The sequence below is a fragment of the Amblyraja radiata genome, chromosome 5, assembly GCF_010909765.2.
Source record: "Amblyraja radiata isolate CabotCenter1 chromosome 5, sAmbRad1.1.pri, whole genome shotgun sequence".
Lineage (NCBI taxonomy): Eukaryota > Metazoa > Chordata > Chondrichthyes > Rajiformes > Rajidae > Amblyraja > Amblyraja radiata.
Window position 1 is genome coordinate 37,002,556 of NC_045960.1, and position 24,499 is coordinate 37,027,054.

General features: G+C 44.0%; 1 protein-coding gene across 1 annotated transcript in view; it reads left to right on the plus strand.

Annotated features, from left to right (window-relative positions):
• Positions 1 to 3,392: 3,392 nt before the first annotated feature.
• faxc (failed axon connections homolog, metaxin like GST domain containing) overlaps positions 3,393 to 24,499 on the plus strand; it is a 62,053-nt gene continuing 40,946 nt past the window's right edge. Inside the window, exons 1-2 of the mRNA XM_033021039.1 lie at positions 3,393 to 3,996; positions 8,674 to 8,809. Of these exons, the coding sequence (XP_032876930.1) occupies positions 3,737 to 3,996; positions 8,674 to 8,809 (396 nt within the window). The 5' untranslated portion in view covers positions 3,393 to 3,736. The remainder of the gene's footprint in view (positions 3,997 to 8,673; positions 8,810 to 24,499) is intronic.

The following is a 24,499-nucleotide window of genomic DNA, read 5'->3' on the forward strand; positions in this document are numbered from 1 at the left end:
ATTGTGACCAATTAGAAGCAATGAGGGCTATTATTGGAGCAACTAAAATGTCAATGAGGATAACGATGGACACCTGTAGACCTGTGCTAATAGGTTTTTTTCAATGTGATGAGTCAATGCTATTAAAGATGTGTAAAGCCACTGGAAGATTTATGAGAACTGACTTGAATGGGCTTTCAGGGTATGATTAAAGATATAAATGATTGCATCAGACTTCACTGATCAGTTATTAATTACCAGCACGAATGCTGCAAATAGTAAAATGACCTTCTTATTTCATGGCCATCATCTATGTTTCAAATGTTAGGCCAGGCTCTTGCACAGTGGACAGTCTTCTTGTTTGCCACCGCTAGATCTTCCAGGCAGCATTGTTTTATAACTTTTATATTTACTTGGAAGAATCGGATCATGATTCCATCAATATCATTAACTGTATCCTGAGCATATGCTTGAACTTGGAAATTGCTCCCTTGGTCTGGAAATAGTTTCAATTTGGAATCTGGGGTGGACTGACTGCTGTGAGGGAGAGGGAAGAACAACAGAGGACCAGCATGAGGGAGGGGGAAGAATAATGGACAATGGGGAGGGAGAACAAAGGACAATGGGGACCTGGCGTGTGACTTGTCACATGTGACAATAAAGTATTCATCATCATTCTACTGCCAAGGTGAGGGTAGATCAAATTAGAGGAAAGCAACTTTTTTTCCACATCAGTAATCTACAACCCAGCGGCAATAACGTTGAAGATAGATACAAAGTGTTGCAGTAACTCTAGTTGAATGAATGAATAAGTTTATTGGCCAAGTATTCACATACAAGGATTTTGGCTTGGTGTTCTGCCCGCAAGTGACATGACATAGTGACAGCTAAGAATGATACATAAAACATTAAACATTAATAATAAAACATTATTGATTACACATGTGAATTAAATAAAATACCAGACCAAAAGGAGGCTACAGATATTTGGTTATTGAGTAGAGCTACTACTCATGGAAAAAAGCTGTTTATATGTCTGGCTGTGGCAGCTTTGACAGTCCGGAGTCGCCTCCCAGAGGGAAGTGATTCAAAGAGTTTGTGGCCAGGGTGAGAGGGGTCAGAGATGATCTTACCTGCTCGCTTCCTGGCCCTTGCAGTGTACAGTTCGTCAATGGAGGGATGGTTGCAGCCAATAATCTTCTCTGCTGATCGGACGATTCGCTCCAGCCTCCGGGTGTCGTGCTTGGTGGCTGATCCAAACCAGACCATGATGGAGAAGGTGAGAACAGACTCTACGATGGCCGTATAGAATTAGAATGATAGATTATAGAATTGCCTGTGGTAGATTGTCCTTCCTCAGCTGCCGCAGAAAGTATATCCTCTGGTTGTGCTTTTTTGACTGTGGAATCGATGGTAGCCACCCACTTAAGGTCCTTGGAGATGATGGTTCCCAGGAACTGAAAAGACTCCACAGATGTGACTCTGGTGTTGCTGATGGTGAGTAAGGTGAGGGGAGGGGGAGCTCTCCTAAAGTCTACAATCAATTCCACTGTCTTAAGAGCATTGAGCTCCAGGTTATTGCGATGGCACCAGGACGCCAGTTGTGACACTTCCTGTCTGCAGGCAGGTTCCTCCCCATCCTGGATCAGTCCAATCAGGGTTGTGTCCACAAACTTGAGAAGCTTGATAGAGGAATCAGTGGAGGTGCAGTCATTGGTGTAGAGGAGAGGGGAGAGTACGTAGCCGTGCGGTGCTCCTATTTGCTGGTCTGAGATTTGCTTTCCCAGCCTCACATGCTGCTTCCTGTCTGTCAGAGGGGTTCAGGCACAGTCAACTTGGAATGATTGGAGTGTAGTAGCTCTGGCACAATGGTGTTGAATGCAGAGCTAAAATCAACAAACAAAATTCTCGCATAGGTCCTCTGGTGGTCTAGGTGCTGGAGGATGAAGAGCAGGCCCAGGTTGTCTGCATCATCCACAGATCTATTGGCCCGATATGCAAACTGCAGAGGGTCCAGCAGGGGGTTTGTGATATTTTTATGCTTGGCCAGCGCAGTCCTCAGCCCAGGGGATAAGACTGCGAGTGTTTGTTTGTTCGTTCGTTCCAGTTTAGGCGCGGTGCACACTGCAGCCAGCCAACAGTCGCTTGTCTTTTTCTTTTTTTTCTCACTTTTAATTTTAATTTCAATTTTCGTGTACCCTGTGCGTTGTGACTGTTGGCAGACCAATTTCCCTCCAGGGTTGAATAAAGTTTTATTGTATCATATGGTTTGTCCAGTGGAGCTGTGAAATAAAAAGGGGACGATCACCATGTTGGGAGTGTTCTATAGGCCCTGAATAGTCAACGGGACTAGAAGAACAAATATGCCGTATTGCAGGCAGCTGGACGGCTAATAGGGTTGGCATGGTAGGGGATTTTAACTTTCCCAATATAAACTGGGACTGTCAGAGTGTTAGGGGTTTAGACAGGGTGGAATTTGTCATATGTGTTTAGGACAGTTTCCTTAGCCTACAAGCGAGAGGACAAAGCTTGATCTACTCTTAGGAAATTGGGAAGGGCAAGTGACAGAAGTGTCCATGTGTGAGGCTTTTGGGACCAGCGACCACTGTCTTATTTTAAAATAGTTATGGATAAAACAGAGTTGGGCTACAAGTTAAGGTTCTGCATTGGGGCAAGTTCAACTTTGTGGTATTGAATGGAAACATACTAAAGTTGATTGGAGTAGCTTGTTGTTGGGCAACGGGAAATTAGGAAAGTAGGATGATTTAAGAGTGAGGGTAGACACAAAATGCTGGAGTAACTCAGCGGGACAGGCACCATCTCTGGAGAGAAGGAATGGGTGACGTTTCGGATCGAGACCTTTCTTCAGACAGTCTGGTGAAGGGTCTCGACCTGAAACATCACCCATTCCTTCTATCCAGAGATGCTGGCTATCCCGCTGATTTAATCCAGCATTTTGTGTCTACCTTTGATTTAAACCAGCATCTGCAGTTATTTCCTACTGATTTAAGAGTGTGTTCAAAGCATGCATGTTCCTATTAGAGTGAAGGGTAAGGCAGGTGGGAATAAGAAAACTGGATGGTTAGAGAAATTGAGCCTCAGGTCAGGAAAAATTATTCACATTAAAAGAGAAAATGCAGGGTTATGGTGCAAATGGCACAACATCCAACTCCTTTAGAGAAATGACAGTGGACCAAGATTTCCTGTCCTGCTAAATTTCTTGTTGATGTGTGTTTTAATGGTAAATAATAATTGCCCCCCCCTCCATAACCCTTGACCCTTTTAATGGTGGGTGATGTGGACAGTGAGAAAGTTCAGGTGTACTCATCGCTCCTGCACTGGACATCTAAAGCGGATGCAACGAGGTGATGTTCTAACATTAATGCAGTACTTTATAAATGTATAGGGTGTATTATTGTGCAAGGTGGATTTTTACATATTACGATTTTCATCGGGTTAAAATCAGTGTATGATGTTTTGAGTGCGAGTGCAATTTATGTCTTTGCAGAATCAATGTGACAAGTAATGACATCACAGAGTAGCTGGAGGGGAAAGAAAACACAGGAAGACAAAGGCGGGCACCGGGAGCAAGGCTAATATGCTGTTTGTTGTCCACGGATCTTCGAGTCGTGTTCACACGTTTGCTTTTTGTACAACTTATATCGGCATAACATCATTACAATTACCCGAACATCTGCAATTGTCTCCTATTTGAAACGGCGCAGTCACTCGGGCCGATCTATCGGAATAACGAAGAATGTACTGGGGTGTTGGTTTTGCATCGTCCAGATCATGCGTAGTTGATCTGAGCAGGAATCAGAGCTTTTCTCTGGGACTGTGCGGTTCTGATGATCACTATTCTTTTTATGGATACATAATCACTTTCCCTCTGCAAGATTACTGTAGCATCATGTCAGGGCTGGGAGCGGAGTCATGGTGGAAGAAAACGCTGTGCTTGACCGGAGGTGCCTTGCTGGCAGCGGCTGCATATCTCTTGCACGAATTGCTGGCGATCAGGTAACAACTCATCATCTATGCTCCATATACCGGGCGTACAGACTGGGCACAAGGGCAGCGGCGTTTGAAGCTGGCAAGCGGCGTTAGTCCAAGAGTCAGGAGAAAGGAGCTGATGTGGATCGTATGGCAAACCCTTGACACACATATACACACACACATGCACAAGAAGAAACAATCAGATTGTTTTGTTAATTAGAACGGCCCAGATTACAGGTTAGGTCCTGTACTCTCCTGAGAATTAGGTTAAGAACTGGCAATGTTTTTTTTTAATTATGCAGGTATATCTTAAATACGAAGTGTAACACTTAAATATGATTTAGTATGATTAGCACGAAATGCAACGTAGTTATTTCACAATATATTTCATTTTTGTATTAGAAAACACCAATGGTTTATTCTAGTTTTATTTTATTAGGAACGATTTACTTAAGCAGAATGAATAATTGTCGAGCTTTTTATAAACGAAGATGTAAACTCCCGGAGAATGTAACTCCAGGAGGATGTAACCACACGCTAAATCCGTGTGTGTGTCAGTCAACACACTCGGGTACCAGTCATTGCGGCTGCTTCATTGGCCACACCAATCACGGAAATGAAACACACACTTCTCATAAACTTACACTACAATAAATTATATGATGCTATAGTCAGATAAATCTTGGAATGTTATCCAATTGCAAAAAATACTTTAAAAAAAAAGGATTGTCAATATTATTATCGATTGAAATATTTCAGAACGTTTTTCTTACTTAATCATTGACTGTTTTGATCAAAACAGGCCAGATAATAATTGAAAATCTATGTGCTAACCTTAAGATACTGGAAATGTAGAATAAAAAAACAGAAAATGTTGGAAAAGGTCATGTGCGGAGAGAGAAACATAGTTTAAAAAAAGACAGGGTAGTTAAATAATTTGAAGAGAGGATGGGGAGGAAAGAATGGGGAAAAGTTAATATTTTTGGTAGGATGAGGATATGTTCCAAAGTAATATGTTGTACAAAGTCAAGCTGGTTGATAATTTAACCAGGGCTGCAACCAGCTATAGATGTATCTATGGTTTTCAGCAATGCATTGGACAAGGTTCCTCATTGTAGGCTGCTCTGGAAGGCTAGATCGGATGGGATCCAATGAGAGATAGGTGAATGGATAGAAAATTGGCTTCATGGAAGGAAGGATGATGGTGAAAGGTTGCTTCTCGGACTGGAGGCCTGTGACTAGTGGTGTGCCTCAGGGTTCGGTACTGGGCCCGTTACTGTTTGTCATCGATATCAATGATTAGGATGAGAACATACAGGGCAAGATTAGGAAGTTTACAGATGATACATAAGTGGGTGGTATTGCAGATAGTGAAGATGGTTGTGAAAAATTGCAGCAGGATCTTGATCGATTGGCCAGGTGGGCTGAGGAATGGTTGATGGAATTTAATATAGAGACATGTGAGGTGTTGCATTTTGGAAAGTCTAACATAACAGGACCTACACAATATATGGTAGGCCTCTGGGGAGTGTTGTAGAGCAGAGGGATCTAGGAGAGCAGTTACAGTTTCTGGAAGTTGGCATCACAGGTAGACAGGGTGGTCAAAATGGCTTTCATCAGTCAGAATATAGAAGTTGGGCGGTCATGTTGCAGTTATATAAGACTTTGGTGAGGCCACATTTAGAGTATAGTGTTCAGTTCTGGGCACCATGTTACAGGAAAGATGTTGTCAAGCTGGAATGGGTACAGAGAAGATTTACGAGGATGTTGCCAGGGTGTGAGCTATAGGGAGAGGTAAGGCAGCTGGGTCTCTATTCCTTAAAGCGCAGGAGGATGAGAGGGCATCTTTTAGAGGCGTATAAAACCATGAAAAGAATAGATTGGGTAGACACAGAGTAGGGTAATCGAGATCCAGAGGAACATGGTTTTAAGGTGAAGGGGGAAAGGTTTAATAGGAATCTGTGGGGTGACTTTTTCACGCAGACGGTGGTGGGTGCTGGCAGCATGGAATCGGGGACCATTTCACCCAACCTATCAATGTTAACCAAGCTGACTATCTATCCAAACTAATCCCATTTGACTACAATTGGTCCATTTCTAGTTATACTTGCCCAAATGTCTCTTCAGTGCTGTAATTGTTCCCACCTCTGCCACGTCCTCTGGAAGTTTGTTTCATATACCTCCTATTCTATGTGGAATAACCTGCCCTTGGATTCCCTTTAAATCTTACCCCTCTCACCTTAAGCTAATGCCTTTTAATTTGGCTCTCCTGCCCTGGGTAAAAAGACTGTGATTTTATACTCTTTCTGTGCCCCCCTCAACTAATTTTTATAAACTTCTGTAAATCACCCCTCATTCTCTTAAACTCCAGAGAACCCAGTGCATTCTCTTAATCGATCGAAACACGCAACTTGGTAACAGACCATTTGGCCCACCTAGTCCATGCTGACCATTGATCATCTGTTCACACTAGTTCTGTTATCTCACTTTTTGCATCTACCCCCTACACACTTGGGGCAATTTACAGAGGCAAATTAACCTCCATGTCTACACATCTTTGGGATATGGGAGGAAATTGGAGTACCTGGGGGAAACCCATGGGAGAATGTGCAAACTCCACACAGCCAACAACCTGTGGGGCAATAGATCTACCAGCTGTTCCACTGTGTATCCAGTCTCTCCTTGTGCCTCAAGCCCTCCAGTCCAGGACAACATCCATGTGATTTTTTTTCTGCCCTCTCTAGCTAAATCACATGCTTCCTATATCTTGGAAACCAGAATTGTACACGATGCTGCAAGTTTCCAACATTAGTCCAATACTGCAACGTTTTGTACAACTCAATGACCCAACTCCCCAAATTAATGCCTTGATCAGTCCCCATTATTGATGTGTACAGTCTTCTCTGGAATACTGATCTTGTGACATCTTTCTAAAACTGTTACTTGCTCCCCCTCCCCCTAGTCGCAACAGAGACTGTGTCCCCCTACCCCTTACCTTTTACCCCATCAGCTATCGCATACAACACATAATCCTCCAACATTTTCGCCACCTCCAATGGGATCCCACCACTAGTTACATCTTCCCATCTCAACCCCTTTCCACCTTCCACAGAGACTGTTCCCTCTGCATCTCCTTGGTTAACTTGTCCCTTCCCACCCAAACCATTACCTCCCCAGGTACCTTCCCCTGCAACCGCAGGAGATGCAAAACCTGCCCCTATACCTCTTCCCTCGACTCTGTCCAGGAACTCCGACAGTCCTTTCAGGTTAGGCAGAGGTTCACTTACACCTCCTCCAACCTCATCTACTGTATCCGTTGTTCAAGATGTGAACTCTTATACATCGGCGACCAAACGTAGACTGGGCGATTGTTTTCCTGAATACCTTTGCTCAGTCCGCCTGGACCTACCCGATCTCCTGGTTGCTAAACACTTAAGTTCTCCTTCCCATTCCTACACAGACCTTTCTGTCTGAGGTCTCCTCCATTGTCAGAGTGAGGCTAAATGCAAATTGGAAGAACAGCATTTCATATTTCGCTTTGGCAGTTTACAGCCCAGTGGTATGAATATTGATTTCTCTCACCCCGTCATTCCCTCTCCATCCCTCCCCCACCCAAGCTGCTCCAGCTTCTCGTTTTCACCAAACAAACAGCTAACAATGGCCTGTTTCCTTTATCATCATTACTTTTTTGCATATGTTTTATTCAGAGTTGCATCTCAAGTCAGATTATTGGGAGCTAAATATTAAATTTCAGTTTATATTGTGGTCAAAAGATACAGTTTTAAATGATGTAGAAGCAGCTCTCCACATTGCTTCACATGGAATTGTGGAATTCATTGCCACAGAAGGCTGTGGAGGCGGAGATTGATAGATTCTTAATTAGTACCGGTGTCCGGGGTCATGGGGAGAAGGCAGGAGAATGAGGTTGAGAGGGAAAGATAGATCAGCAATGATTGAATGGTGGAGTAGACTTGATGGGCCGAATGGCCCAATTCTGCTCTGATACCTTATGAACATGAACTCTCAGGAGGTTAGATTTTAGTATCTGCCAGATGAATGTTCCGTTAGCAGACAGGAAAAGTGATTATTGCTGACTTGCTTCTTTCATTCATGAACTGTGGGTATCACTGGTCAGGTGGTGTTGTGCCTACTTGTGCTGCAATGTATCGGACCTCTTTGGATGGCATTTATAGGTTTGGTTGAAGGCCAGATGAGCTAAGGTATTTCCTCTCCCCTCAAGGACACTGGTGAATGGCTTCAAATTTGGAATATACAGCTTTAAGGGTATTAGTTCTGCTAGCAGATTTTTTTAAGAATCACATATTTTAAAGAGAATTAAATTATTAAGTTTGGTTTGAACAATCGTGTGTGTTATTAGCCTAGGCCTCCAGACTAAATTTAGTAACATAACAGCTGCACCAGCAGACCCCAGAGGGCACTGTGTCTACTTCAGCTGTTCATTTCTTGCTTTACCATTGCTTCTCACCAGAAGCAGGATTATCCTCCCTTTGCCCCATACAGGTAATACTGCTGGCTTCCTTTACACTGCCCACCATATGTGGTTTATATTGTGGAAGCTAGACTCAGCAAATAAGCTTTCTTTGCTCTGAAACTTAGCTTTTATTATGCATGCACAGCTCAGTATATCTAGTAACACCAATATTCTTTCAGCATGTAATTAGTGATTCTCTTATTTTTCAGGAAGGAGCAGAAACTGGATTCAAAAGATGCAATTATATTACATCAGTTCTCTCGACCTGAGTGCAAGGTTCCTAGTTTGTCTCCTTTTTGCTTGAAGATGGAAACGTATCTTCGAATGGCAGACTTGCCGTACCAGGTGCTTCCTATTGTGTTTATTGTCTACCGTCTATTGACTTTCCGTAATGCTGCCTGTCTGAGTTTGTTCAAAACAACAGTCAAAATGGATAGGAAAGGTTTTGTGGATGTGGGCCAAATGCAAGCAAATGGGACCAGTTTATTTGGGGCATTTTATGCAGCATGGACAAGTTGGACTGAGGGGCCTGTTTCCATGCTGTATGACTCCATGACTCTAAAAATATGTCATTGCACATTCTAATAGTTGATCTTTCTGTTGATGACCTCCTGAGCCATTTCATTAAGGTAGTGGATTACTCAATTCCAAAATTACTCAATTCCTGTTTGAGTTCTCAATATTGGATTACCAACACAACCCTTGATCCAAAAACCACAGAGCCCCTTCTGTTGCCTTGTACCCAACATTACTCTGTTGGCAGCAACAGTTATAGCTTTTATAGCAACACAACATTTGGTCAGATAAAGAGCAGCAGGATGGAGAAATATTCCAGAAACAGTTATAAAATTATCACATTTTGGCGGTCTGAAGAACGACAACTGAAGTTTCCAACTGATCTTTATTCAAAAGTTCGGTTTCCAGTATCCAGGTTCTCTAGACACGTCTGGCCACAATGGTGGTCAGTGCTGAACTAACGCGCATAAGCAAAAAACGCGCGAAACAAGCAGCCCGAGTCACGTGACCGCGGCTTCCGAACGCCAGGTTCGATCTCTGCGTGTGCTAGCAGGCGCCGCTACATGGCCCCCCCCATAATCCGCGGTACGGAAACGCACGGGCAAATGGACGGTTCGACCAGAACGCGTAACCCGAAATCGTGGGGCGAGCGCAACAGTAGGGTCCGGCAGAACAGGACCGGAGGGGCGCGAAAAACGCGAAGGAGTCATGGCGATCCGGGGCGTGAGCAACTCTGGGAAGTCGGCGAGCAGGGCTGCGAAAGGCTGCTGGATCTCAGCTACCTCGTCGAGTTGCTGTAGGGGCGTAGACGGGCTGAGCGGCTTGGCAGGGAACAGGTCCGACACAGGGACCATGTGTCCACCTCGCACATCGGCTAACGGGGAGAACGCGCGCAAGAAATCGGCCCCCAGGATCGGTTGGGCGACGTCAACAACGATAAACTTCCACCTGTACGGGCGGGAGTCGAAATTTAAGTCCATGGTCTGCGTACCGTAAGTGTGAATGTCGCTCCCGTTGACAGCTGTGAGGACGGGTCCTACCTTACCGGCGCGAATACCTCGGGCGCTTGGAGGCAGGATGCTGGCATGGGCACCGGAGTCCACCAGGAAACGGTGGCCGGAATGGCGGATGTAGAGGCGTTCGTTTGGGCCGATCGCGTTCGCCTCTATGGACGATTGGCCGAGGCATTTCCCAGGTGCGAGCGGAGCTCCGACATCTTCGGGCTTCGGGCTCGTATCGTTGATGGTAGCAACATCAGCGACATTGGCTGTAGACCACTGGCCACGGCGATTTAGCTTCGGCGCTGGGCTGGGCTTCTTCTTCCTCTCGATGTCGTCTCGGTTGCACCCGCGCCGTGACCAGAAAGCGGGTGAAAATCACACACGTCCCGCTGTCTGTGCCCACAATTCGTCGGCTCTCTCCACGAGTTGCTGGGGGTCGCTGAAAGCAGCTCCGACGAGCATCAGTCGGACTTCGTCAGGCATCTGCTCTAGGAACACCTATTCGAAAAGCAAACTTGGGTGGTGCTAACATCTCCGCCATGATGGTGGATGGCCGCCGATCGCCGACACTGTCCATGTGCAGCAGCTTCGCTGCCCTGTCTCTGCGGCTGAGACCATAAGTGTGGAGCAGCAGGGCCTTCAGCCCTTCGTATGTGGCGATCGTCGGTGGGTCCCTGATGTAAGGCAACAGCCTCGAGGCACAGTCCTGCGGCAATGCTCCCACCACATGGAAGTGCATAGTATCGTCCGCTACGATGCGATGGAGGTGGAACTGTGCCTCAACGTGGGCGAACCACACCTGAGGTTGATCAGGCCAAAAGGCTGGCAATTTGAAGGCCTGTGAGCCCTGCCTCGTGCTGGCCGATTCTGCGGGAACACTCTCTTCCTGCATAATTCTTCTGTCTAACGACGGCTAGACAGGTCGGGGTCACCAATTTGACAGTCTGAAGAACGACAACTGAAGTTTCCAACTGTTTCCAGTATACAGGTTCTCTAGACATGTCTGGCCACAATGGTGGTCAGCGCTGAACTAACGCGCGCAAGCAAAAACCGCGCGAAACAAGCAGCCCCTCCCGAGTCACGTGACCGCGGCTTCCGAACAGCGGGTTCGATCTGTGTGCGCTGGCAGGCGCCGCCACAACAACGCTGCAAAGAATAGGAGTAAACGGGTCCTTTTCACAATGGCAGGCAGTGACTAGTGGGGTACCGCAAGGCTCAATGCTGGGACCCTAGCTATTTACAATATATATTAATGATTTGGACGAGGGAATTGAATGCAACATTTCCAAGTTTGCGGATGACACGAAGCTGGGGGGCAGTGTTAGCTGTGAGGAGGATGCTAGGAGACTGCAAGGTGACTTGGATAGGCTGGGTGAGTGGGCAAATGCATGGCAGATGCAGTATAATGTGGATAAATGTGAGGTTATCCACTTTGGTGGCAAAAACAGGAAAGTAGACTATTATCTGAATGGTGGCCGATTAGGAAAAGGGGAGATGCAACGAGACCTGGGTGTCATGGTACACCAGTCATTGAAAGTAGGCATGCAGGTGCAGCAGGCAGTGAAGAAAGCGAATGGTATGTTAGCATTCACAGCAAAAGGATTTGAGTATAGGAGCAGGGAGGTTCTACTGCAGTTGTACAGGGTCTTGGTGAGACCACACCTGGAGTATTGCGTACAGTTTTGGTCTCCTAATCTGAGGACATTCTTGCCCTAGAGGGAGTACAGAGAAGGTTCACCAGACTGATTCCTGGGATGTCAGGACTTTCATATGAAGAAAGACTGGATAGACTCGGCTTGTACTCGCTAGAATTTAGAAGATTGAGGGGGGATCTTATAGAAACTTACAAAATTCTTAAGGGGTTGGACAGGCTAGATGCAGGAGGATTGTTCCCGATGTCCAGAACAAGGGGTCACAGTTTAAGGATAAGGGGGAAATCTTTTAGGACCGAGTTGAGAAAAACATTTTTCACACAGAGAGTGGTGAATCTCTGGAATTCTCTGCCACAGAAGGTAGTTGAGGCTAGTTCATTAGCTATATTTAAGAGGGAGTTAGATGTGGCCCTTGTGGCTAAAGGTATCAGGGGGTATGGAGAGAAGGCAGGTACAGGATACTGAGTTGGATGATCAGCTATGATCATATTGAATGGCGGTGCAGGCTTGAAGGGCCGAATGGCCTACTCCTGCACCTATTTTCTATGTTTAATGTTTCTATATCCTTGATTTTAAAATGAATTTTGCAATCCAGTTTATTCTACATACTTTTAACTCAAATGATGAATAGCTATATATGTATATATGCGTGTGTGCATATATATATATATATATATACACACACACATACATGCATACATACATAATATATATATATAATGAATGTGAAAATAATATATAGCAGATAGTTGATGCATTTCAGGTAGCTCGTAATTCATAGTTTATTCCGCCAGTTATTCTGTAGTATATTGAATTATCTTAGCAGCAGGTTCCAGGGCAAATATCTACTGGGTTAAGATCTGCTCAATATGCCATTGCCTAAAAAGGGCAATCTAGTGCATGAGACACAAATGTAGTGATATAGATACAGTAAGTAATTAGGAGGGCTAATGATATGTTGGCCTTTATTTCGCAAGCAAAGTATAAAATTGAGGAGGTACTGAAGTAACTACACTGGGCAGCTGTGAGACCACACATTGAGTACTGTGCACAGTTTTGGAGAAGGATGTGCTTGAGTTGAAGTAAGTGCAGGCAGGGTTCATAAGATTGATTCCTGCGATAAAGAGTTAACGTATGAAGAAAGATTGAGCTGGTTAGAGTTCAGAAGGATGACAGATGCTCTGACTGAAACATGTAAGACTCTGAGGGGGATTGATGGGGTGAATGCTGAGAGCATGTTCCCCTCTGGTGGGGCTAACTAGAATGAAGATATATGGTTTTAGAATAAGTGGTCACCCATTTCTGACAGGGGTCATCATTCAGAGAGCCTTGACTCTTTGGAGTCACAGGGATAAGGCCGAAGAATGGGATTGAGAAGGAAAAATAGATCAGCCATAATCAAATAGCAGAGCAGTCTTGATGGGCCGAATGGCCTAATTCTGCTTCTATGCCTTATGGTCTTAAGGTCTTTGGAAATCTCTACCTCAGACGTGGAGTCATCGCTCTTTTTGTGGTGGAGTTTGCAGATATTTCAATACAAGGGGACCAAGGGGTAGGGAAAGAAAATGATTATGTGGTGTTGTGGTCAGCATTAGATCACCCTTTGCAGAGCAGACCCAAGGGTCCAATTGGCCTCCCACTGCTCTTTTTTACATTTTCTTGTCCAGAGTTTATCTTCAGAGATCTTAATGCTTCAGGACCTAGGATTATTTCAAAAATAATTTCAGCACCAGTGAGCAGGTCAAAAGTAATTTTGTATTCAGAAATGGTCATTAGAAAAACCATTCAATAAAATTGCCTGAAACTTCAGATGCACAAGTATATTTCTGGAAAATAAAAACTTGATATTTTTTGTGTTGTAAAATATAACACAGTTAATAAGTTAATAAGCACATTAATTAAAATAAAATCAGAGTTGATGTTAATTCTGAAAGAAAGAGTGGATGATGTACAGATTTCAATAATTCACCACATGAAATGATAGTGAAAAGCCTTTAACATTCAAACCAGATTGTGCCTGATCTGTCCCATAATAACAGCCACATCTTTCTTTCCTGATTGTCTGATGTTCTGCATGGGTCTTCCTCTACTTTACATTACAGATGCAGAGCATTGTTCTTGCACAATGCAATTTTGTTACATTGGTCCTTTGATTTGGAACACAGTGAAAGCAAGGCCAAGTGAAAGGAATTGTACAGCTAAACACCATGAATAGTTCTGTGGTCAAGGTTGCTCCATTTATTTGCTGCATTATAATCTCAGACACAGTGATATGGTGGTTAAGTTACTGGACCAACAGCAAAGTCCTCTGAAATTGAACCAAATAGACTTTTTATGACCACATAATGAGAGTAATAGAGTCATACAGCATGGAATCAGACTCTACAGCCCAACTTTCCCACACCGACCAGAATTTCCCATCTACACTAGTCCCACCTGCCTTCGTTTGGCCCATATCCCTCTAAACATATCCTATCCATCTACCTCCGCAGTTTTGGGGACAGAGCCTTCTCCAGGGCAGCTCCCAGGCTCTGGAACTCCCTCCCCCAACTGATCCGCAATTCCGTGTCCCTCACCATCTTCCAGTCCCACCTCAAGACCCATCTCTTCACCTCTGCCTATCCTTAGCCCCACGTCCCCCTCCCTTTTCATCTGTGCATTAATTGCCTCGTATTGTGTTTTGAATTGAATTCTGTCTTTACTTTGTGTACTAGTCATGTCTCTACTATTTATTTCATTCCCCTTACAAGTTTTTCCTCTACCTGCTAAATTTTTGTAAGGTGTCCTTGAGACTCTTGAAAGGCGCCCATAAATAAAATGTATTATTATTATTATTACCTGTCTATATGTTTCTTAAAAGTTGCGATAGTACCTGCGATAGTTGGGAAATTTAAGATCATAAGACCATAAGACATAGGAACAGAATTAGGTCAATCAGCTCAGAATTAGGTCATAGGGCCATCGAGTCTGCTCCACCATTCGATCATGGCTGATCTATTTTTCCCTCTCAACCCAATTCACCATAATTGTTGACATCCTTTTAATTTATATTTAATTTACTTTCAATTGAAATTCAAGTAATTAAATAATGTAGAATTAAACTGCAGGATTATTGTAAAAGTCTTCTGATTAAGTAATGTGCATAAGAGAAAGGAATATGTTATTGTTGCCTAGCCTGCCCTACATATGACTACAGACCAACCAATGTGATTTATGTTTAATTGCCTCCACTGGTTAGGACAATTTGGGATAAATAATTAATGTTAGCATTGCCAGAGATGTCTACATCCTGTGAAAGGATAAATATAAATAAAATGGAAATTAAGTTTACTGTCTCCTAAAATTCGAAGGATAAAGGTAAAGCTGTCATCAGATGCCTTTTGAAAATACTGAAATCCATGATTGTTTTAAGTTCAAGAGCTGTGATTCATGCAGCAACCTTTGCTACTTAAGGCAATTTTCAAAATATTCTTGTTCTACTAAAGAGATTTAGTCATATAGTCATATAGCATGGAAACAGGCCCTTTGGCCCAGCCTGTCCATGTCGACCAAGATGTCCAATCTAAACTACTCACATTTACTCATGTTTGGCCCATAATCCCTCTAAACCTTTCTGATTCATGTAGCTATTTAAATGTTATTGTACTTGCCTCAACTACTTCCTCTGCCAGCTTGTTCCATATATCCACCCCCCTCCGTGTGAAAAGGTTGTCCCTCAAGTTCCTATTAATTCTTTCCTCTCTCGCTTTAAACCAATGTCCTCTGGTCTATGATTCCCCTACCCTGAAATCAATGCTCAATTGGTGGTGGCTATGCCATAAACTGACTGATATGCTCTATTACAGTGCACATAATGTTTGTGTGTGTGAGAGAGAGAGAGAGAGAGAGAGAAACATAAAATTGCAAATAAAATTGTAGGTTTAGGAAAGGCTGATGAGTATGAAAATAGATACTGTCTCATGTTAAATTGGACAAATCTTCTTAATGGATAAAGACCAGTGGAAGATGTTTAAAAAAAATATATTAGTATTACACAATCAGTTAATCCCAAAAGGGCAAGAGTAGAAGTTTGCCAGAGAAAAAAAAACAGCTGGTTGCTCCAGTTTCCATCCACATCTCAAAAGCGTACTGATAGTTTAACTGGCAACTGGAAATTATTCCCTAGTATAGATTAATGGCAACATAAACAAAGAGGAGTTGATGGGTCTGTATGAGAGACACGAAGACACAGTGATACCAGGAAATAAAGAGAGTGAGTATGGGCCAAATGAGCCTGCGCCGACTTGATGGGCCAAATGGCATTAATGTACACTATTACAAGTATAAGATAAGCAAACCATTAGGAAAGAAGAAATCAATGTCGCCATTGGGTGACAGTTCCTCCAAAGAGTGAGATTCACCAACATGCCTGAATTAGAGAGTATTAGCTACAAGGAGAGGTTGGACAAACTTGAATTGCTTTCTGCGGAGCACCAGAGCCTGTAGTTTGGTGGGGGGAGAGGGGTGACCTGATAGAAATATACAAACTTATGAAAGGCATAGATAGGTTAGATAGTCAGTTGTTTGTTCCAGGTAGGAAATGTCAAATAAGAGGGGGGAAAGATTAAAGGAAATGTCTGAGGCAGATTTTTGTGGAGCGTGTTTGCTGCCTAAAATGTGCCTGGGGAGATGGTGGAAGCAGATACGATGACAACGGATAGAAGGCATATAGACAGCACTTGAGCAAGCAGAGGATGGAGGAATGCAGACCATGTGAAGGCGGATGGAATTGGTTAAAGTTGGCATCATGGTGGGCACAAGCATCGTGGGTTGAAGGACCTGTTCCTGTCCTGTAATTAGTGACCTAGAATCATACAGTATGGAAACAGGCCATTCGGCTCAACCCGCCCATGCCGACCAACATGCTCCATCTACACTAGTTCCATGTGCCTGCGTTTTATCCCCATATCCCTCTAAACCTCTCCTATCCATGTACTTGTTCAATGTACAAATTGGAAAAATGGGCATTTTGGTCCACTATTTAAATAAGACGAGGAGAATATTATAGACAAGATGTTGTTGAAAGGTGTTTCAGGTCTACAATTAAAAATAGTGACGAATACCTAAAGGCTTCTAGCTGATCAGAGTATAAATCATACTTGACAAAATGGGTTAATAAAAAAAATAAATAAGATCGCATACAGTGGGATTTATCTAGCCACGGAAAGCTTTTGATAAATTCCCCCAGAGTTTAGAGTTTTGTCTAAATTTGGTGTTCATGGAACACAGCGAAATTATTAACATGGTTAGGGAACTGAGCAGCAAGAGACAGAAGAGGGATAACTGGAAGCATTTGACAAGGTCTCACAAGGATTTATATTGGCCCCTTGACTACTCACAGTAGAATGTAAAGCCACATATATGAGTCGGGCAATGATGCATACACAGGCAACATTGTGGGCCATGTACATGGAAGCAGTAAATGAAAATATGTTATTAATGGATTGAAGTATTGGCAAAATCGTGGCAAATGGATCTTGGTACAGGCAAAATTGGACCATCCCCATTTACAAATAGGTCGTTAGCCTGAATGCTCACTTGTAATACCAATTCCACATTCCGTGACAATTTTATAGAAACAACCTTAATTTGTTTAACGTCTTGTATGACCCATCATTGAAGGCATTTTGAAATGCCAAATGCACCAATTTCAGGCACTCCTCTATTTCTGATATTAAGGTAACCTTGTATCTTAAATAGTATGGTTATATTTTTTAACTTCCAGTCTGTGGGAATGGTTCTAGAATCTATGGACTTTTGGAAGATGAATACTATTGCATCTACTGACTTTAGCCACCACCTTCAAACCCTTTCAACGAAGGTCATTCCATCCTGAGGATTCATCAATTTTTTATCTCAAAAGGCCCTGTCCCACTTACGTGTCCTTGGCACGTAAATCACGCGACCTCGTTGTCGCGTTGAGGTGCACGGGCATCGTGTGGCTGCGCGGGGCTGGTCCCACTGAGAAGCGCGGAGGGGATGGAGTTGTGCGCGATATCGCGCGGCGCTCTGAAATTTTGTAGCGAACGAAATCTTCGCGTGCCAACGGCCTGTCGCATAACTGACGGCCAACGTGGGACAGGCCCAAGACCATGGCGCGACTCAACATCTCACCTCCAACAGTTGCAGTAGCAGGCAAACGATGGTCGAACTCGGCCTGGAGCTCACGGCCGTTGTGGTCCGGATCCGCCCCCACTTCTACTCCCAGAGCGGGGCCAAGAAAATTGAACATAGACACAAAATGCTGGAGTAACTCAGCAGGACCGGCAGCATCTCTGGAGAGAAGGAACGGATGACGTTTCGGGTCAAGACCCTTGTTACAGACTGAAGAAGAGTCTCGACACGAAACGTCACCCATTCCTCCTCTCCAGAGATGCTGCCGGTCCTGCTGAGTTACTCCTGCATTTTGTGTCCATCTTAGAATGACGTCACGCGCTCCAGATGGCTGTGTGGACGCATGAAGTCACGCGGGACCGTTGCGCCTCAACGTGCCAAGGACACGTAAGTGGGACAGGGGCTAAGGGCTGATAATACTAACTCTTACTGACGCTAATTTCTCTCAGTTCTCATTCACATTAACCTGTTATTCTTGACTATTTCTGGAATAGTTTCTGTGTCTTCATCAGTGAAGGATGACTCAAAATAGTTGTTTCATTTCTTTATTCCCCAATATAATGTATCCAACTGAAAGAGTTCATAATAATCCCTTTTAGTCGATGTTTGCTAAAAATGAATGCTGACAATGTTATACAAAGAGAACACACAGTGCTGGTGCAACTCAACAGGTCTGTGGAAGATGTTCCACGCATTACTTTATGTTTTCCTTAAAATTCCAATATCTGCATTTCCTTGTGACTCCATAACCTGAGCGTATTCTGTTATGTCCTGCTCTTAGTTTAATTTAGAGATGCAGCATCGAAACAAGCCTCTTGGTCCACTGGTCCACACGTGTTATCCCACTGTTTGCGTCTGCTTCCTGCACACCAGAGGCAATTTAGAGAGACCGACAAATTCTCACATCTTTGGGATATGGCAGGAGAAGGAGCACCCAAAGGAAACCCATGAGGTTAGAGGGAGAACGTGCCAACTCCACTCAGACAGTACCCGAGGTCAGGATCAAACCCGGGTCTCCGGCATTGTGAGACACCGGCTCTACCTGTGTGCCACTGTGCCGCTCTGTGCTCAAGAGGAACATTGCAGCTGCTGATGAATGTTGATAAGCAAGAGAAATTGCCTTGCAGAAAACATGCAGCTGCCCCTCAAGCCTGCCCCTTACTGACTATGCCTGGCATGTTGCGATAGATTTTCCAGCAACTCCACTACAGCTGCATCACACAGTCTCCTGAGTGCGGCAAAGAAACGGAAACAATCCAGGTCAATGAAAGCATATAAACTCCTTGTGTTTCTGTCTGCTCTTCCCCTCAGCTCAGCTGACTGAAACCAGCCCACATCACGCTGCTTCAAATGTGTTCACTGTTGTGTGTCCATTGCTTGTGTTTCTGTCTTGCTCTGATCCTTGACCCAGCCTAGATCCTCCTACTGAAAAAGTAATATTAAATAATGTTTAAATCAGACCATGTTTGAGACTGCCACCTGGCATTTCAGTCCTTTGGGATCTCAGGGTCTTTAACATCTGTTCCTTACCTGAATCTTAATTTCCACCCCCTCCCCTCCAAACCTCAAACCTCCACTCCCAGTCTCTTGATGGCCCTGCCAGATATCTGCCCCTGAAAGCCCTCCCAACTCAGAGGTTCTCCTATCAGGCTTCCCCAGCTCATATCTCCCCTCAAAAATCTGTGAGTGCTCCTATCATTTTAATCTTCATTCTCCATATTATTTTTTTTTGTTTAAAACTGGGAGGAGCATAAATTGATTTAATAAGTTGCATAATGTACAAGGGCACTCTGCATGTTCTGGAAAGTCACTGTTTTTGTTTTAAATAGCAATGACATTTAGATATAGTTCCCAGTGCCATGCCTCCCACTCATTGGGAAAGTATAAATCAGCATGTTTGTACCAAGCTTCAGTGAAGCCTATTAAATTGCAGAGATAGCAAAAGACAGCAGTAAATTACAAATATTCTATCCGACTAATTCCCTGAATGACCATCAACAAATGTAAGACTTTATTCATACCAGTTGTAAAGGAAGCCTGATGTGCTGTCAATGATCTTGTGCTGTGCTGTGTTTTAAATAAATTATTATTGAGCAAATTTAGTGACTTGATGAACCAAAGTTCGGTAATCTAATACTGTCATTGGGGCTAGCCCATCTCCTACTGTACAGGGTGCTTTCACATGGAGTCTGCAGCCATCCATTCAAGAGTAGTCATGAGATCTATTTCAGCGAAGATAGACACAAAACGCTCGATTAACTCAGCGGGACAGGCAGCATCTCTGGAGAGAAGGAATGGGTGACATTTCGGGTCGAGACCCTTCTTCACTCTGCCTATGTCGCTGAGTTACTCCAGCATTTGTGTCTATCTTCGATTTAAACCAGCATCTGCAGTTCTTTCCTACACAGATCTATTTCAGCACTGTGTAACTAGCAAGTGAGCTACTGGGTCTGGATGTCGATGTGGTCCGCTGAAAAACTCCAGGTAGAGCATCACTCAGCACTATGATGGTAGTGGGCGCGCTAGTCGAGATGGAGATGCATCTTTGTATGTGTTGATGTTTTGGAGATCTCTAACGCTGGCTGGTAGGGTATTCCAATCCCTTGCTGTCTTGAAGAAAAACGAGTGAGAAAGTGCTGATGAAATAATTTCCAGGTTGGTAGCCACTGGTTGACATGCCTATGGGTGCTTGGGTTAACTGGACGTGGGGCTGATAGTGGTATTCTTGATCTTGTGGAATGTCGTCAGTACTGACCTGCAACGTAACACAGGAGATGATTAACTGCGTCCATATTCTGGCAGCAGAGCACGTATGAACAGTGGCATGTAGATGCTGCCTGGTTTATGATTGAGTTGGTCATTTAGTTTGAAAGAACTGTGGTTATTCATTTGAGTGAGGAGGTAATATTTTCCATATTGTACCAAGAGGGCCAATAGGGTCAGGTACCAAGAGGGTCAGGTGGTTGACCCTGAAATCTTGTGCTGGACCTTTAGCCGTCTCTTTCCTGACTTAAATAGACCCCTTGATGCCCATTCTCCTTTGCACCCAACATGACAAGGAACAGAGAAAGCCCACAGGTCAGGACCTTTGGTCTATCCTTGATCGGACTTTGCTGGCTTGCACTAAACGTTATTCCCATATCATATATCTATACACTGTAAATGGCTCAATTGTAATCATGTATCGTCTTGCTGCTGGCTGGGTAGCATGTAACAAAAACTTGTCATTGTACCTCGGTACACGTGACAACAAACTAAGCTGAATGAGGACTAGGAGGGATGAGGGCTGGTTAAAAGCTCTAGCCTGGAGGACAGATGTTCCAGGCCTTTCACGCTAAACATCAATACCTGGCAGGCAGGTTTGCTGGTGCTACATGGGTGGGTTTAAACTAAATAGTGGTGGCGGTGGGGTCAACAATGAGGAAGCGTATGCGTGCAGTTAACGGGAAAGAGAGTGTAGGAAAGGTCACATTTAAACTAACAGGGCAGGGGGATGGGAACCAATGTAAGGAGACAGAGGGCCGTAAAAGGAGGACAGAAGCAAAGGGTAGAAGGGAGAAAAGAAAAACAAACCTGAAAGCTTTGTGCCTTAATCCGTGGATATATCGTAGCGGCTCGTTATGCCAGCCGTAGGTACTCGGGGCTATTTTTTTACTCTTGGACATTTTTCATCATGTTGAAAAAACGTCCCAACTTTCCTGATGCCCCGAGTACCTACGGCTGGCATAACGAGCCGCTACGATATATCCACGGACTCCTACCGCCTCCTACGGACTCGTTACGAACATTCTGCGAGTTTGAAAACAAGTCGTGAATAACTCAGGAGATTTTGTGAATAACTCGGGAAAGTGGGACAGGCCCTTTAGATTTAGCTCTTAGGGCTAATGGAATCAAGGGATATGGGGATAAAGCAGGAACGGGGTACTGATTTTGGATGATCATATTGAATGGTGGTGCTGGCCTACTCCTGCACCTATTGTCTATGTTTCTATGTTACCTTAGATGTCTTGGCTTCCTGATGAGGTGGTGACAAAGATCTGCCACATATGGCAGACACAACTGTACATAACCACAGCACCGCATCTCGACTGCTCTGCCTGCAGTTATAAAGGTGACCGTGATGCAAAATAGTTTGGCGATTAGTCATTCCAGGATGGTGCTGGACATCATTTCACATGTTCCAGCATGGTGTTCACTCCCAGGCAGGTGGCATAAGGTGTTTACTGAAGAGGACAACAAGCAGCACTAGTCTGGGGATGATCAAAACTGCCAGATTCCCAATGGATGACAGACTGCGCCCACACTGCATTGGAAGTCCACTGTGGAATACGTATCTGTCCCACAGCTGGAAAGGCATTTGTAACTTAATCCCTGAACAAACCCGCAAGTCTTTGAGATCCCTGCAATTAGTGCAGGTGGGGTGATTCTTGCTGCTGCTGAATGCTCTGCTTCTGCTGTGGTTAACTCATGGAGTTAGCTCAGTCACTGTAGATCAAGGATATACGTCAGAAAATAGGAACAGGTGTGGGCCACCCGGTCTCTGCAATTCTACATGATCAAGGCTGATTTTCCCCAGACCTCAACTCCTCTTCTCTGCCACATGGCCCTTAATTACCTCATTCAAGCATTGAGTCTTACAGTGTGGAAACAGGCCCTTCTGCCTAATTAGAGGCAACATGTCCCATCTACACTAGTCCCACTTGCCTGCGTTTGGCCCATGCCCTCTCCTATCTATATACCCGTCTAAATGTTTCTTAAACATTGCAACAGTACCTGCCTCAACTACCTCCTCCGGCAGCTCATTCCATACGCCCACCATCCTTTGTGTGAAAGGTTTCAAAGGTTTCAAAAAGTTATCAAAAGTTTATCTACCTCCTTTTTAAATACCTCCAATGATCTAGATTGGACTTGGACAGGTTGGGCGAGTGGGCAGAGAAATGGCAGATGGAATATAGTGTAGCAAAAGAGTGGAGTCATGCATTTTGGTAGTAGGAATCAAGGCGTAGACTTTTTTCTAAATGGGGAGAGAATCCAGAAATCGGAGGTGCAAAGGGATTTGGGCGTGCTGGTGCAGGATTCTCAAAAAGTTAATCTGCAAGTCTTAGGGCTAAGGGAATCAAGGGATATGGGGGGAAAAGCCAGAACGGGGTACTGATTTTGGATGATCAGCCAATGGCGGTGCTGGCTCGAAGGACTGAATGGCCTACTCCTGCACCTATTTTCTATGTTTCTAAGTTGAATCGGTAGTAAAGAAAGCAAACAATGCTAGCATTTATTCTAAAGGGCTTTTATACAAATACAGGGATGTAATGTTGAGCCTCTATAAGGTGCTGGTAAGGCCACATTTGGAATATTGTGAACAATTTTAGGCACTGTATCTGAGGAAGAGTGTGCTGGCTCCGGAGAGGGTCCAGAGGACGTTTACAAGAATGATCCCTGGAATGAGTAGGTTAACCTATGATGAGTGTTTGTCGCCACTGGGCCTGTACTCGCTGGAGTTTAGAAGAATGATGGGGGACCTCCTTGAAACATACAGAATAGTGAAAGGCTTGGATAGAATGGATGTGGAGAGGATGTTTCCACTAGTGGGAGAGTCTAGGACTAGAGGTCATAGCCTCAGAATTAAAGGACGTTCTTTTAGGAAGGAGATGAGGAGAAATTTCTTTAGTCAGAGGGTGGTGAATCTGTGGAATTCTTTGCCACAGAAGGCTTTGGAGGCCAAGTCAGTGGATATTTTTAAGGCAGAGATAAATAGATTTTTGATGAGTACAGGTGTCAGATGTTATGGGGAATAGGCAGGAGAATGGAGTTAGGAGGGAGAGATAGATCAGCCATGATTGAATGGGCCGAATGGCCTAATTCTACTCCTACAATTAATGACCTTAGGACCTTATAATACTTAACTAATTTTAAAATTCAACTCCTCAGCAATAAAGACCAATTGACATTTACTTTCTTAATTTATTACATGCTAACATATCATCTCAGATTCCTCTGTACTCCATATTCTTTTTATTTCCATTTAGATAATAGTCTTCCTTTTGATTTCTCTCACCAAATTTCTCAACCTCACATTATTGTATGTTAAACTCCATTTGTGAAGTTTCTGCTCACTCACTCACACTTTTTGATTGAATATCCTAAATATCCTCATCATGTCATACACGCTTTTATGTCAGCAGCACACATGGACACCTTAAACTGTCTCCTCATCCAAGTAATTCATATAAATAGTAATTATTTGAGAGCAACACATGTTCCACAGGGCACTCCGCTGGTTACTTCTTGAAAAAGCCTCATTTATTCATTTGCGATGACCTGTCCTCAAATAATGTTAACATAGCCGTGACAATATTTTCCTGTGCACATGCCCTTCCTGTGGCACTTCATTGAATTCCTTCTGGATATCGGTCGGAATGCATCGGGTAGATGCACAGAGTCTCTTGCCCAGAGCAGGTGAACCGAGGACCAGAAGACATGGGTTTAAGGTGAAGGGAAAAAGATTTAATAGGCATCTGAAGGGTAGCGTTTTCACACAAAGGGTGGTAGATGTATGGAACAAACTGCCAGAGGAGTTAGTTGAGGCAGGGACTATCCCAATATTTAAGAAACAGTTAGACAAGTACATGCAGGGCTCGAAATTAGAGGTTGCCCGGTTGCCATTGACCACTCAAAGTGCCGCCGGGCAACCTAAACGCCGAGTCATTTTGCCC